Source organism: Nothoprocta perdicaria, unplaced genomic scaffold (assembly GCF_003342845.1).
Source record: "Nothoprocta perdicaria isolate Ctin4 unplaced genomic scaffold, notPer1 scaffold_107, whole genome shotgun sequence".
In the NCBI taxonomy this organism is placed as follows: domain Eukaryota; kingdom Metazoa; phylum Chordata; class Aves; order Tinamiformes; family Tinamidae; genus Nothoprocta; species Nothoprocta perdicaria.
In genome coordinates this window covers 320,947-336,321 of record NW_020454172.1, presented here as the reverse complement: position 1 = coordinate 336,321, position 15,375 = coordinate 320,947, and the positions used below count along the sequence as shown (strand labels likewise).

The following is a 15,375-nucleotide window of genomic DNA, read 5'->3' as shown; positions in this document are numbered from 1 at the left end:
TACAACAGAGAGGAAAAAAACTTGTAGAAGGAAGATAAAGGAGGAAAAAAAAAACAGGCAAATATATCTTAGATCTTCTCCAGTTTTTCTTTCAAAATGTTACTGAATGTTTTCCTGCAAGGGGTGCATCTATCTAATGCTCATTGTTTTCAACTTAAGCGACTCCTTAGCTCAAAAGGGCCGGTGTCCACAAGTGAAGGACATTTCCCTCGGTCTGACACAAGAATYTGTACATGCCCAGATTACAGGACATCAAGTATGAGTTAAGCAAAATTCAACACTGACATCCTGAAAGCCTCCCCTGCCTATCCACTATCAAGCAATTTTGAAAAACATAAAGGGCACTGTAAATGTTTATAGTGGTTTGTAGAAAAGTACCCAGTTTTACTGAAAGCTGCTTTTGGACAAACTAAATCCAAATCTTTGCACCCCTCATTCAAAACTGGAGTTACCTCTTACACACACACACGCTACAAAATACTGGCTTTCTAGYTGTCTATATTCACCTTCCATGAAATCTATTCTTTGCAGTGAAGAAAACTGATCTAGCCATCAACAAAGGATCTCTAGGAAAGAAATACAAACCCTACGTGTGCTGGTTTCTCTGYCATGGGTGACATCAGTTTAAAGAGAGCAAAGTTTTGTTGATGGATGGGCAATTCTGTTAAATCTGCTACCAAAAACCAAGACAGTCATTACTTTTAATCAAAGGAATATTACAACCTAAAATCTGCTCCTACACTTCAATGTGAGGAAACCTGTTCCTGCAGCATTTCCTACATATATTTTTAGATTGTTAGGAATGGTGGTTACCAAACTCCATCCAAATGAAAATTTATTGTTCAGTGTCATATTCTCCATGAGATCTTCAAGCAGCCAATCCAAACACAACCATGTGGAAAAGAGGAGAGTGCAAAGATTGGATTGACTTTCAGCAGCTTCCCCATGACTTCATTAAAAATTGCTTGCACTGAGCACAGAATGTAACAAAACTGTATGTTTATATGTTTAGATGCTGACCCACTGGAAAAGATGAGTCAGACCTACTGAAGTAACAAGCAAAACAGAAAATAGGGCAAAGCAACTGCTCTTGAAGGAGTGGTGTCAATTAAGGCACAAAGTTCTATCAAAAAATACTTATGCATACAGACACTGGCAAGCAAGAGTAATTAGAGTTTACTGTTCTTTGCAGCAAAGAATTGTCTTCTTTTTTTGAAGAGTGATCAAAGCAAAGCTCCTGTTATGCTAAAAAAAGGTGATCTCAAATACACCTATTTTTAGCAGGTACTTCTTCCTTTAAAAGATCAAGCTTTAGTTTCAAGTTATTCCTTCAATACTTAGAAAACGGATTTATTCTTTTTTCAGAAAAAGATTTCAAATATTAGCACCTACATTGGAATTAACTCAAACTTCGCTTTACACTTGGAAAAAAGGCTTCAATAATCAAAATGTTATCCTATACTATTCTACTTTTAAATATTTGAACAGAGCTCCAAGAGGGAAAGCTAAACAACATTCCAGTACTAGACCAGCTCAGTCCTCACCTTGCTGACAGCATGTGACCAGGGATAAAATTCAGTAAGTTAGTTTTTCAGCATACTTATCTTCCCATTAAGGTAGAAATTGATGGGTTTATAAAACTCATCAAGCAAATGTTAGTTTATTAAACTAGTTCTGACCTAAGATGCAATTAGAATTTGACATTTTTCCATACTTAGTTCACAAGTTTATTATGAAAAACACTGCAGCTCTTTCCTGCAGTAACATTGTTTTACAGAAAAAAACAGTTCTGTTCAAAGTAATTCACTATGCTTGGACAATTACAAAGGACAATATGGTAGGGCAGAGAGTGGGAATGGGAACTGAGTGCAGACAAAAAAAATCAATACAATTAAATTAAACAGTATTCCCTGAAAATAAAACAAACAGTTTCAGAACAAATATGAGGCCTTGGTACTTATTTTAAAAATGTTCTTTAAGCTTCAATGATTGTTTGCTGCTATCCTTATCTACAGTCATGCTGAATAAAGCTATAGCTAAATGGAAAGTTAAATGTATTCACGAGGTGTTAATGTCTACATCTTATTATTTGCAGTCTCTCAGAGAAAGCAAAAGTAACTACAAATAGCGCTATGCCAGAAACTGGTTTCTTGACCAACAATGTTGCTTCAGCATGCAATGAACTGGTTCATTCTAAAGTGGTCACAGTTGTTGACGACAAGAGGCTTTGTATTTGAATATGGCACGTCTTTTGGTCCATGTGAAAACAAGTTTGAATGTTAAATATTTTCTGACACTTTGGAGTTACTGTTGCTCTTCCCATTTTCTTTAGGTCAACATATGGTTCATGGCAATACTGTACAGGTCTAAAATCTCTTTACAGGAAGTAGTCTGGGGTGCGACGAGTAACATGCGGTTCACCTCTACGCGGTGCTGGATCAAACTGCAAACTGAAAAAGAGAGCAAGCATCAACGGAACTGCAACAGCCCTGTTTGCATTCACATATTTCACATGTGAATCATACTAGCAGTGGTCTTAACATATAGGTCAGTTTTTCAACCAAAAAAATTCCTAGAGCAAGTGCACAATTTCTTCTACTTCTCTGCTAATAAGTATTTTTAACGCCTGTATTTTAAACTAGTGCTATGATTGTTACCAAAGAACTATGGATTGGAAAGCAAATAATAATTGTTTGAAGAATTCCAAGAGACCTTGCTCTAGACCAGCATCATCTCCAACTTGACAGGGTTGTCCTACCTACAAATTCTTCCTTAGACTTCTACAGAATTTCACCAAACTCCAGTAAGAACTCATACTAATTCAACAAGCAAGAAATTTCAACACTTCCACAGATTTGGTCATCTGCAGTCTTATATATTTTAGACTCTTATACTTATTTCATTTCCAGAAAATATATAGGGAAGAAATGAAGAAACACACCAGAATTTTSCTAAAACAACTGTCCTAAAATCATGTACAGCATGAATTTCATCTTCAAAGATACTTACAAGGAGTATTTTAGAGTATCATCAAGTTCCATAATTGCAGCTTGATTGCCACAACGGTAGCAATAGTTTGGAGCACTGAAAATTGTTACTACATTCCGATCATGGCACCAGTTGTACCCCTGGAGAGAGAGTGCACAGAAAAATACAGATGATATTTTTTGATAACCTCATTGTTCCACCTCACGTAATAACCTATTAAAATGTTTTTATATTTGCAAAAACCTCAGTGGCATTTGTAGCRCCCCTTTTTAGAAGAAGAACAAAGGTACGTCTTCCTTTATTCAAAGGAAAAGTGTAGGGAAAATAGCCCAGCTTCTTACTAGCAAGCGTAAGCTCAGCTCATTGAAAAGGAAAGAAGGAATTTTTGGTTGCACTGGYGATAAGTTTCAGATAGTTTCAAAATAAGAGTTTTGGGAAGATTCTCAGCTCTATCGTGAGATGTTGTCACAGAAGCCAACATGCAGATCACGCACATACCAAACATGGCATTAATGCACCAACTAACCAACCCGAGTCTGACAGTGACACTGCTCACCTCCATTACCAGCTGATGAGCTCTTGAAACCAATGTAAGGCCATTAGCATGGTTAAAGGTTTCTGAAATATCCTGTCCAAACGTATAGCCTGCACCTCGAGGAGAAATTCCCCAGCCACCACGATCATCTGGATCTGACCATAGCAAGTCACACATTGGACCCTGTAAGAATTTAAGTTAGTTCAGAAACTGAACATCAAAATAATCAAAAGCAACACACACACTCCTGAACAAATTGCTGCATCACATCACTAAGACAGTAATGAACAGCATGCCTATCAACTACATCACCTACTGCAAGCAACTCCTGAGATACTACTAGGAAGTTAATGGAGAATCTGTTAAGTCACTCTCACCTCCTAGACCCTTAAGTGATACTTGCTGAGATCTCAGGTATGTTAATGTTTCTTAATTTAGGCAAGAACATGCCTAAAGTTTCCTTCAGAAAATTAAACAAGAAGACAGGCACTTTATACTGATAAGTTGTTTTGAATTTCATTTTCAATCTGCATAATTGTTAAGATATACATTAAGATACATGCTGATTCACGAGTCCTACCACAAGTTTAGACAGTCTTATTTTTTCAGTACCTCATGGGGAACTTCCTGCAAGCGATCAAGTGCTCTGATGTGATCCAGTGTATCTATCGATGGAGAGAGACCACCATGTAGACAGAAAATCTGAAAGAGTTACACATATATGGAATTTATCCCAWCTGTTTACCCTAATTGTTTACTAGCTAAAATAAATAGAAGAAAAACTGCAAGGTTATTTTAAAGCTGATGGGACACAGTAATAACAGCTACTTTTAAACTGGAGACATTTTATTTCCAAACGTCAACATACCTGGCCATCCACCAAGGCAGTTAGAGGAAGGTAATCAAAAAGGTCTGTAAAGTATTTCCAAACGTTTGCATTTCCATATTTCCTTAAACATTCATCATAGAAGCCATATACTTGTGTGATTTGCCTGCTTTCATGGTTCCCTCGAAGGATTGTGATACGTTCACGGTAACGGACCTAAATGTAACACATTATTTCAGAGGCACCAAAACAACCTCCACTGCCCACTTTCATCTTCTCCTCTCCCCTAAAAAAAACAAGTTTGCTTTTTTTCCCCCCTCTTTGTTGGGCCAATAAAGCTGCAAAAATATTTTTATGAATAAAGACTCAATTAAGAGTTTCTCTCAAATAGGGCAATGCATTTAAACCTTAAATTGCCATATACTTGGAGATCAACTGCAATTTTTCCACCATTTTATCTATACACATGCTACATTTGTGCTTGTGCATACAGTAGAAGCTCATTTTCAGAATTCTAACAATTCTTTATCTTTGTAATATTTCAGCTCTTTTAACGCACAGGCCTTATGCTTGTCTTTCCAAGTATAACATCTACACCCACTACAACCACCCAGTATTCCTTGCTTGGTAATGCACGATCTGTAAGTTTCAAAAAGCTGCTATTGCTAGATTTCTTAAATGCAAAGACTGTGTATGTTTCTTTACTTATTCTAGCTTAAGTAACACACACATACATACAGAGAAGTTATTTTAGAAAGTTATATACCCTTGCACCTGAAAGTTAGATTTTCAGAAATATCTTAGAACAGTGAGAACGCTACCATTTCATTTCACCTATAAGCATAGTATATTCTTAATGAAGATTAAATGTAGTAAGTAAGGTAGTTATAAAAGTCATTTAGAATCATACAGTTCAGAAAAAGTTACCTTAAGAGCTACCAGCAATGTGACTGTTTCAACTGAGTAATAGCCTCTGTCAACATAGTCCCCCATAAACAAATAATTTGTGTCTGGTGATTTGCCTCCAATTCTGAAAAGTTCCATGAGGTCGTGAAACTGTCCGTGGACATCTCCACAGACTGTGACTGGACATCGCACTTCTTGTACATTGGATTCTTTTGTCAAAATTTCTTTAGCCTAAAAAGAAAGAAAAAAAGATAAGAAATGAAGCACAAGCCGAATGCAAGTTATACCGAGTAGTAACAGCAACTGCCAAGCAGGTAGATTGTTTGCAAAAGCCTTTGGAGCAAGTTTTGTGTTTAAGTACATGTGAGAAACTCTACTGTGCTTTTGACATCTGAACAGATACCTACTGCAGATAGATTGTCTTTTTTTTTTGAAACTGCCTACATAAAAGTTGCAGACAACAGCAATTTGATGAAGACGCACTAGCTAAATATAGCATCAAAAAGGTAATTTTAAAATAACACAAGAACGTGTTAATCATATCACATTGCCAGTTGTTAGTTTGTTCTCAAAAGAGACACCAAACGCATACCAAAGTAAATTTGTAAATCAAGAGGATATCAGAAACATAAATAGAAGCAAGTTTAGGATCTAGCCTCTACTAAGATTTTCAAGTCATTTAATCACCAGTTTACCTACCCGAAGAATCTTTTCTTTTTAAAATCTTATTACTGSAATAACAACAGAATACACCAACTACGATATGTTTTATAACCCAAGATGTTTACAGGGCTCCCAGACACAATAAAAAATACCACAAAAATACCACCAAAAATATTTTATAAGGCATGCTAAATCCAAACTATTCTAAAGTATATGTCAGTATTACAAGACTGATGGAAGAGCCATGTGAATAAGCCACATTCATTTAAGGGTCATTTTCTTAATACTTCTCAAAGCTAATCCAACAGCTAAGCAGCATACTACCTTGTGGTTTTGTTTCGCTAAGCCAAGCAGAAAGTATTTTAAAAGAACTGCAGAATATATCCAGAATTGTTTAGACAGCATTAGATTTTAAGGTTTAGGAAAGGAACACTGAAATCTAATCAGTACATTAAATACCGGTATTGGAATGAGCCATGCTGCCGTGTCCAAGTTTCCATTCTATCCATCAGCTGGACAGCGATGGCCCCTGTCCTCCCCCCCGACTCTAAATATGCCTGTTCCTAGGTATTATCCAGGCTTACCACCACAGTAACCATTCCAAACAAGAAAAGCATCAACAACAAATACTTAATGATGAAGATGCAAGAAATTCAGTGGGATTCATTCAACACTGGGGGAGAGGAGGCAAAAAACAATATTATGGTAAGTATCTCATACAGCACAAAGCTTCACATATTAAAGCATGAGTAACTGTTAAATCATTTCGTAGACATATTTACATTAAAATTCAATCTCAGATGACAGTTTCCACTCCTGCTGTGCCTAGTACTAAAGACAGGTCACTGATGACTTGTGACAGACACTAAAAAACTAGTTTTATTTTAAGATGGTCTGACTTAAATTCATTTTAATGCAGTGACACTCACCGGATGTTTTGAAGGTGTTAAAATATTCTCAGCATTATTAATATACCCCTAATGCACATACAGAAGCATCAGCCATCTGAATCCATGAAAGCTTCTATAATGGTCCTTTTAACAGAGAAAGTTACACTTACAGGACCTCCACGTGAAAGATGTTTAATTAGAAATGCTTCCCACTCCCATATTCTCTTGCCACACTGGGAGCCCTGCTTTAAGAACATAGATCTTTTTCTCTTCAAAGGTATGCAATTTTCATGTCGACAGAGTCTAGAATGGCAYTGCTTGCAGCATTAGGGTTGTCACTTCCTCAGTTTTTGAAAAATTAAATCACTTGGATATCTTACCCATATGGCCATATTCTTATATCAGACAGCTACTCTGATGGAAAAAGACTGTTCCAGGTCAGCTTGCAAATATCAATCTATTCAAATCCTACAACATTACAATGCTAGTGTAGCAACTGAAATATTTCTGTGTTCTGCAGCAAGYTTCATGAAATACTGTCATATGAACTGCTGAGCCCGTTACAGTCCTTCCAATAAAAATAGCTACACTGGATTGCAAGTGTACTTCCCTCTTCAAACAAACGTCACAGCATCTGAAAGCAGGAATAAAAATCCCAGAAAACAAGCTACCTTGAGATCCATAATACATAGCCCAAGTTCTGCTACAAATCATTTCCTATAAAAGGGTAAAGCAACAGCCCATATTAATACATTGAGCTGGGTTTCTGGCAACACTGACCTTGTACTGGATCAAACACCAGCCTGTGCAACCTCACCTAGTTCTACTCCCTCTCTCACCATCTCTCCCCAGAGCTCTAGGATGATGCAACTTGCACAGCCACTGCACCCAACTCCCTGCCAGGTCTCCTTCCATAACAGACAGGACTCCCTGCCAGCAGCTCTCCCTACACTTCCCTACGGAAAGGAAGGGGTACAGCCTTTCAGCAGCCTTTGCAGCAGATAAGCACTCCCTGACCAAGTCCTCCAAAGCAGGAAGAAAGGGAGAAGACTGACAATCAACCGAGTGACCTATTGCCAAAGATGGGTAGCACTGCAATATTTACCAAAATTTTGACATCAGCATGTTGAAACATTCAAGTTTCACTGCCTATCACTAGATAAACAGTTATGCAATTCTGAAACTTTTTTTGAGCACTTAGCACTGCCKTAATTTCTCAGGCATTTTTCACTTATTTGTGAACATTAAGATAGCACTATCTGTATTGGTTAATATTTTCTAATCTCAGTATGTGACCGACGCATTTATCGTAATATTTTACGAATTAAAAAAGTTGAATGAATTTGAACGACAACTCGACATCAACAACATACACTATACACTAGAATTACAAAACTCTACTATTCATCATACATAGAAAGAAAAAAAACAGGCCCTTAGAAGATGCTTACAAATTCACAAGAACATCAGAACCAAGTAAATCCAAGTGAAAAATGAGAACCATCATAAATAATCACTGCCAAGGTGGGAAGTCAGGCATTTTACTCAAGGCAACCTGAAAGTTCAAGCACTAGGCACGTATCAAAAACGCCTCAGCTGAGCCACAGTGCCTGAAGTTCATTCACACTACCCCGACATCTGCTTACTCAGCCATTTTTCTAGAGTAAAAAAGCGCAACTTCATAGAATCTCAGGCCAACCCAAGACACAGCAAGAATAAAAACAATGGTTTAAACAGACAAGAAAACAGCAAGTCTTCACCTTACTATAGCCAAAGTATTACTAGATGAAAAAACAATCTGGTATTTAAATGTTCCTGGACTGCTACATATTTCACAAATGGTAGGACAAGCAGCAAAGCACTGTTTTATTGACTTTGTCTGCCAAGCACATTTTCTACAAAAAAAGACTACCCACATTTTAAGGCCGTGCAGGATCCATGTCTACCTTGTAATATGTAAATGGCAGATTTTTTTAAAAAAAAAAGTTATGACTTTTAAAGCTGCTACCATACTATTCTTATCTCTGCAGTTTTTCTTAATAAAAGGCAGAAGTTTCACACGCAGAGGTACCGCCGACTTTGTTTGTTCTCAGCTTCAATTTTTAGCTCATGACAAATTTTAAGACTCAAAACYGAGGACCTTAAGAGCTGCAATCCAGCAGTGACACATCCATTCCCAACTTACTGCATTTGTGGACAAGTGAATTTGCCTCAAAGGTACCAGAATACTATATCTCAGAATTCATTTACCTGACCATTTCTGAAGAACTCCCCTAAATTCATCTCTGCTCCAACTCCTTTGTATTGGCAGAACATCCCAAATACTTCTTGATTTGTCCTACTCCTTCTCATAAACATCACTGTGGTTTTGTGGAGATTAAAGCTGCCAAACAATACTAAATCAATGCTATAAAACACAATGTTGAGCTACCAGCAATTCAGGAAACAAGTTTTTTTTTAACATATTATTTTACAATTTTTTAAGATATTATTTTAATTATACAACATAACTCCAAATTCAGCATTACAATCTGTAATGTGTTGTTCTTAGGCCAGAATTCACACCTACAAACTGCAAGGCTTTCTAATAAAGTATGCCTGCAGAGACATTATGCTGGAGCTAGGAAAAAATAGGTATTTGCAGTTATCATATTTTAACCAGATCGAAGTCTTCAACCACACCCCTAATTTCCTGTCATTGAGGTGCACAGGATATGACTAAAGCCACAGTGATCAGCTAATTGGGATGAAGACTAGTTTTACCAGGTCAAAAATCATGACCTGGAATGGATTCCAATTCCAAGCAAGAAGTCATACCATTATAGTCAGCGAGTCTTCTGTAAAGTGAGGCAAACACATTCAACTTAAAACTTTTATCTTCTCACAAGTAAAAAAAAAAGGAAACCATGTTTAAACCTAAGTCTGTATTACCTGCTTTTAAAGCAAAAGATATTTTCTTTCACCTGATGTCTTAAACATAGAGAAATCAAGTCTCCAATATCATCCTTTTGAGAAATGTTAAGCCAGGGGTCGGAATATATATCACAGAAAAAAGGGAAAATTAACACTGAACTTAAGAATCTTCTAAAGTGTTAGAGGTGAATGAGAAATGGAATCTAGAAATAAAAGTAATATTCAAAAATATTGGCATTTCAAAATGCCAAAATTCAGAAATATTGCCACAATGGCATTTAACTACTTACTATTCTAACAAGTAAAAACAGGTTTTCAACCAAAACAGAATGAGCAACAGCAGCAAAAAACTTTTACCAGAGTTGAACTAGAAGATACCTTGATGTGCTTTTTCTCTGGGCTTATAARTAATGCCTAAGTCTGCACTTTGAAACTAAATGCTCACTACTATCAATATCGAGAATCTAGAAGTCAATGAAGCAAAACAAAGAATGTCTCAACAATACGTCACAATATAGCTGCCARGAATGCATGTGTCAGCGTGGTGCCTAGGCATCTGTAAGGCCTTTATTTTCTTAAATAATAYTGGTAATATAATGATAGAAATATGGTGTGCATATGATAAACAGAAAACAGAAATTAAGATTGGAATAAGATAGAACAGCAAAGTAACAAAGAGAGTTAACAATTCAAAATGGAAGTACTGTATCCTATAGATACATCAATGACTACTTGTAAGTGCAATAAGGCCAACTCCCCAAATGTGTAATATCCAATGAGATTCCTGTATCACAGCACGTAATCAGAGCACCTTCTGCAGTGCTCCACAACTTAGCAACATTCTTAACTACCTTATAAAAATAGAAATTGCTAAAAAGGAGACTAGTGAAACAAGATGTTGCTGTAACCAAAAGATGAATCCTAGTGCCAGTGTTCTAAGATTATGAGAACTGACCTTCCCCCCTCCCTATGAATTCTAGGAGCTCTACAGGGAAGTAAACAAGCAGTGGACTTTGCTTTCAAATATAGRGTTATTTGGAGTCAGATCTGGGAGAAGAAAAGGGAATTGCTAAATATCAATAGTATCAGGCCAAGTGRAAAAACAAGGGACAGAAGTGGGCTTCTCTGAAAGAACTGGTCATTATTTTGGACCATACAAGAGACTCTGGTGCCTTCAACTTTCAATTAAAGCAAATATTAAAAAAAAGAAAATCTAGAAAAATCTTTCTAAAAATAGTGGAGGTGCTCAGGAGAGATACCTTTCTCTCTACAGGGACGTTCTAAAGAAGGAYTTGTTTAATGTTGCTTGAATTCTTTATTTAAAGGGGAAAAAAAGAAAAAAAGACTAAAGTTATTTCAAAACAAGCTATGCCCTAGCTCTTTGTTACCTTTCCCAGTTGATGGTAAATACCACAGGTTTAAACTAATGGATCCAAAATTGTAAGAATTTGTGCTAACTACTAGAGCTGGTCAGCTACTTAAAGGAGCTTTATGCTCATCCAACACAGCATTAGCAGTAACAAGGGTTTTACAGGGCAGCTTCATTAGATCATACTCATGGGAGTAAGTTCAGAAGGTTGTCTTTTGCTTASCGCTCTAAGCTCTAAACAGCTGAACACATTTATGTTACAGGCACAACCAGGATACTGACTAGAAAGCTGGAGGATAGGTATGGGTTCCAAGTACAAAAGCATACTTCAAAACCAACTAGCAAGCATGTAATGCAATATATTTGAATTTTATATATTGGTATTTTATATACACACAGCTGAAATACTGAAGATCTGATTACTGAGTAGTCGAGCTCCARTATTTATCTTTGATCAGGAATACATTAGCTGTTTTTCCAGCTTGGTATACTGCCTTAAGAAACACAGTAACAACTGTTATTGAAAATGTGTGTAGTGGTTAAGAGTCCCTAAATGAAGACAAAAATTCTGTCATTGCTCCTTCAGTTTTTAGCTCAGCTGCTTTATGAGTCCTCCTTAACTCTGGCCAACGAAACCCAGACAGGTTTTGTTACTACATTGTTTAAGGTAAGACAGATGACTAATCAGAAATGGCTAAGGAGCAATCACAGAAGCAGCTCTACCACAAGGCCTGGGAAGGCAATAGCTTTACCACAAGTAGATCTGGAAGAGGACATGGATTTAGACCTAAGCTATYAGAAACCCAAACAAATGGGAATTGCCTTAAACTACACCTGAAATTACCTGGAAAACTAGACTAAAAGATATGCATCTTTCACTCCCATTTCATCAATTAAAAAAATCCAATCTTACTAACAATAGCACAACTCTGTCTTATAGAATTTTGTAGAACTGAAAGCATTGGAAAGCTGCTGAAGGTACAAAAGTTGCAAAAAATACACTATTAAAAAGACATGTGCTACAGATCAGTATAGCCCCAAAACAGTTTTAAACTACAGCAGTTAACACTGATGACAAAYCCAAAAGCAAGTGTAACCAAGAAATTTGTTATTGATCAAAAGCTGCAGAAAGCAAGGTTTGAACAAAACATCCGAGAATTGTTTGACAGTATCAGCCCTTCGCTCAGTTTTAGCCTTTTGGATAGCAATAGTGTCTATTTCTACACAGCATACACAAGCAGCTTATCTTTTTCCAAAAGCTAAATGTTATCTTCAGACCACTCAACTACAGACTAATATTTCAAGGGAAGACTCCGATAACTCACCCTCCACCTGTACTAGATAGCATCTAAAATCATCAGYGGATATTCCATCCACAAATTCAATTCATTCTTTTGTGCGGCTTTAGAGTGCCATCCCACCTTCCTGAGCAATGCAACACACCGCCTCTTCTGTGATAAAGGGCACTTATTAATATTGAGAGAAGACAGACCATTGCCCTTTCAAGGTAAGAGGACAGCACTCCAAAWCAGCACTTTTTTCCTCCTCCTCTAAATTACCGACAAGAGGGCAGCAGGAATCTCACCTGGCAATAAAGATTTCCCTTCTCTTCTGTACCCACCAGCCATTAAAGAATTCAGCAATAAGCTTTACCGAACCTTCACTACCAACTCACTACTACTTATCAACAGATTATATGGTGTAGATCTGAAACACTTACTCTTCAGAACTTATACTAACCAAGTAATTAGAGTACAAAATTTGTCAATGAAATAAAATATATAGCACACATTAAGCTAAGAATAACTTAATCTGGACTATTACACAGCTGTTAATTCATTTATGAAAGCTAAGAGTTATGTATAATGTAGATACGGTTACAAGTTATTGCTAGGGTTAGAAGACATTTCTGCCAAGCTAACAACATTGCCATTATTACCTAGGCAACCAAGCAAAACACAAGATACATCAGCAAAGTAACTGGGACACCTAGGTGACCATACTGAGCTATCATGCTGCATTATATAGGGTTTGTAAATAGCTGTTAAGTTCTTCAKATATCAACAGTGAAATACAACAGAGCCTTTAGGCTTGTTCTTATTAGATAGGCACTAGTCCACATGCATAAAGGCCCAGCAAATCCTGAAATACCAGTCTCAGGAAGATCGTTCCATAGCATACTAGTACAACGAGCRTTTGTGGTCCCCGCCATAACAATCACACAAGGATTTTTAACTAGTCTAAGCTACAGTTGCATGCAACAAAAACAACAATCTATAGTTAGTAGGATTTTGATTTGTCCCTTGGAATACTATAAATATTGTTGATATTATCTTTATCAGATCAAGCTATTTATAGAAAAGGATTAATCTTTGGGTACAACTCATCTAAACTACTCCAGACAATCAAAACATGAACAACAATGCAGCAATTTCCGAAACCCAGTCTGGTAGAATGGAAACGTGTTAAAAAAAAGCCACCTTCACTCTTCCTCAGAAGAAATGAAAAGAATATAACTGGTGCCTCACTTTCATGAATATAGCTTCCTACTTCAAGATGATAGGTAAGACCTAATGGAAACCATTTCCACTTTCTATTCCTTGTGTCTTAGTTAGTTGTTAATAGGTAGGAAGTCTACATGCAGTTATCAAAAGGTGATTCTTTCAAATACCTGTCTTGTGGCCCCTTGAGTCTTTCAGCGACTAAACCCTTTCTCCTACCTGGTGTCAAGAATTTACCTTGGTGATAAGCATTCCATATTTTCCAGAAATATACTTAACTTCCATTCTTCATTGGAAAGAAGAAAAAAAGCTCAGCCTGTTGTCCTTKAATAACAATGGTGAATAGAACTATAGTATCTTTTGTTGGGGATTTCAAAGAGTGTGCCTTTCCTCATCTTCCCAAAGCCTGAAGTAAACTGAAAGCTTTTTACATATGCCCCACGCTTCTGCAAGTTATCACATAACCTTACAAAAATATCCACTAAATCAGTGGTCAGGAACCTGCATCTGCTTATAACTGATGGTAAACGGAATTACTTGAGAGAAAAAAAATAAGCGAGCACAAAACTAGATAATCATGAAGAGGAAAGCGAAAAATTAATAGGAATCTATACTGTTACTTACTTGCAACACAATTTAAAAAACACAGACTGTTTCTAATGTTTACAATTTAAGTAGATGGAACATTAGCCAGCTAAGATTTGGACTCAAGTAACAACCTAACGGCTCAAACCATTAAGTTCCTTAATAATTTTATATATTGTTTTGGGGAAATAATTCGGTGCTAGAACAGCATGTTACAGTAGTTGAAAATGCAATATCAGATTTTAAGTATTTCATTACTTCTCATAGTTGGTACACAGGCTTCTTCAGAACCGAGCATGTCAATGACTTCCCATATTTCTAGCTCCACACAGTCCACAACTATTACTTCCTTCTACCTAGAAATACGTGAGCACACAAAACCTCCAGCAACTGACATGTCCTCAGTTATTAATATTTAATAACATTTAAGATTAAAACTCAATTGGAGATTAAGTTTGATGCCACCAAAACACATTTTCCCTTTAATTTCCATTCCTAGAATGAAATCTATTTATACTCGGAGCTGTATTAAGTGTTTCCACACCTCCAAAAGACCTCCTTATTCATGCAGGTCCAAGAATGTGGCCTGGCAGTCATCAGAAAAGCAATGTTGGAAGAGATGGGTCATGTCTTTTATTAGAGCAGAGGGTATTACAGAGAAGTGAACAGACCTTCATACATGGGAACCTCTCCTTCAAGTCCACAGCCAAATTGATCAGGCACAACACATTATAAAAACTGTCCTAGTAGTTTAAGTACATTATAAAAGTTCACTAAAAAAAAGTACTTAAATCGCCAATTTGGTCAAAAGATGATTTGTTCTGGGCTGATATTAAGACCTTTCAGAATGATAAGCACTGCAGAGAATGCAGCATTCCAACACCAAATGCCAGTGTTTTCAACCAACCACCACAGAAATAAAAAGCTACGTGTGATCTGAACCGTCCATCCTGTATTCCACGCAACTAGGAATTTTCTTCGGAGAAATTTCATCCAGAAGCTAATCTACCTTTCAAGTAACAGCTATTAACAAGCTTCAACCTTCTTATGCATGCTCAATGTACAAGTCTGTATATATTGATTTTTATATATACATAAAAGTGAGGGCGTTATGGGCAATCTCAGCTTTTTGTGCGCTTTATATGACCGCAATAATCCCCGCTTTTGGGGCCGCTTGGAGGGGCGCCAGGGGAGGCGGC

The 15,375-nt window shown here is 36.9% G+C and overlaps 1 protein-coding gene across 1 annotated transcript; it reads right to left on the bottom strand.

Moving 5' to 3' along the window:
• Positions 1-1,783: 1,783 nt before the first annotated feature.
• Positions 1,784-5,515, bottom strand: PPP2CA (protein phosphatase 2 catalytic subunit alpha). Its single transcript, XM_026045246.1, has 6 exons — positions 5,277-5,515; positions 4,392-4,565; positions 4,136-4,225; positions 3,545-3,706; positions 3,010-3,128; positions 1,784-2,450 (listed from the first exon to the last, which is right to left on the bottom strand). Exons 1-6 carry the CDS (start codon positions 5,391-5,393, stop codon positions 2,378-2,380), a joined length of 735 nt encoding a protein of 244 aa, XP_025901031.1. The 5' UTR covers positions 5,394-5,515; the 3' UTR covers positions 1,784-2,377.
• Between the last annotated feature and the right edge of the window lie 9,860 nt (positions 5,516-15,375).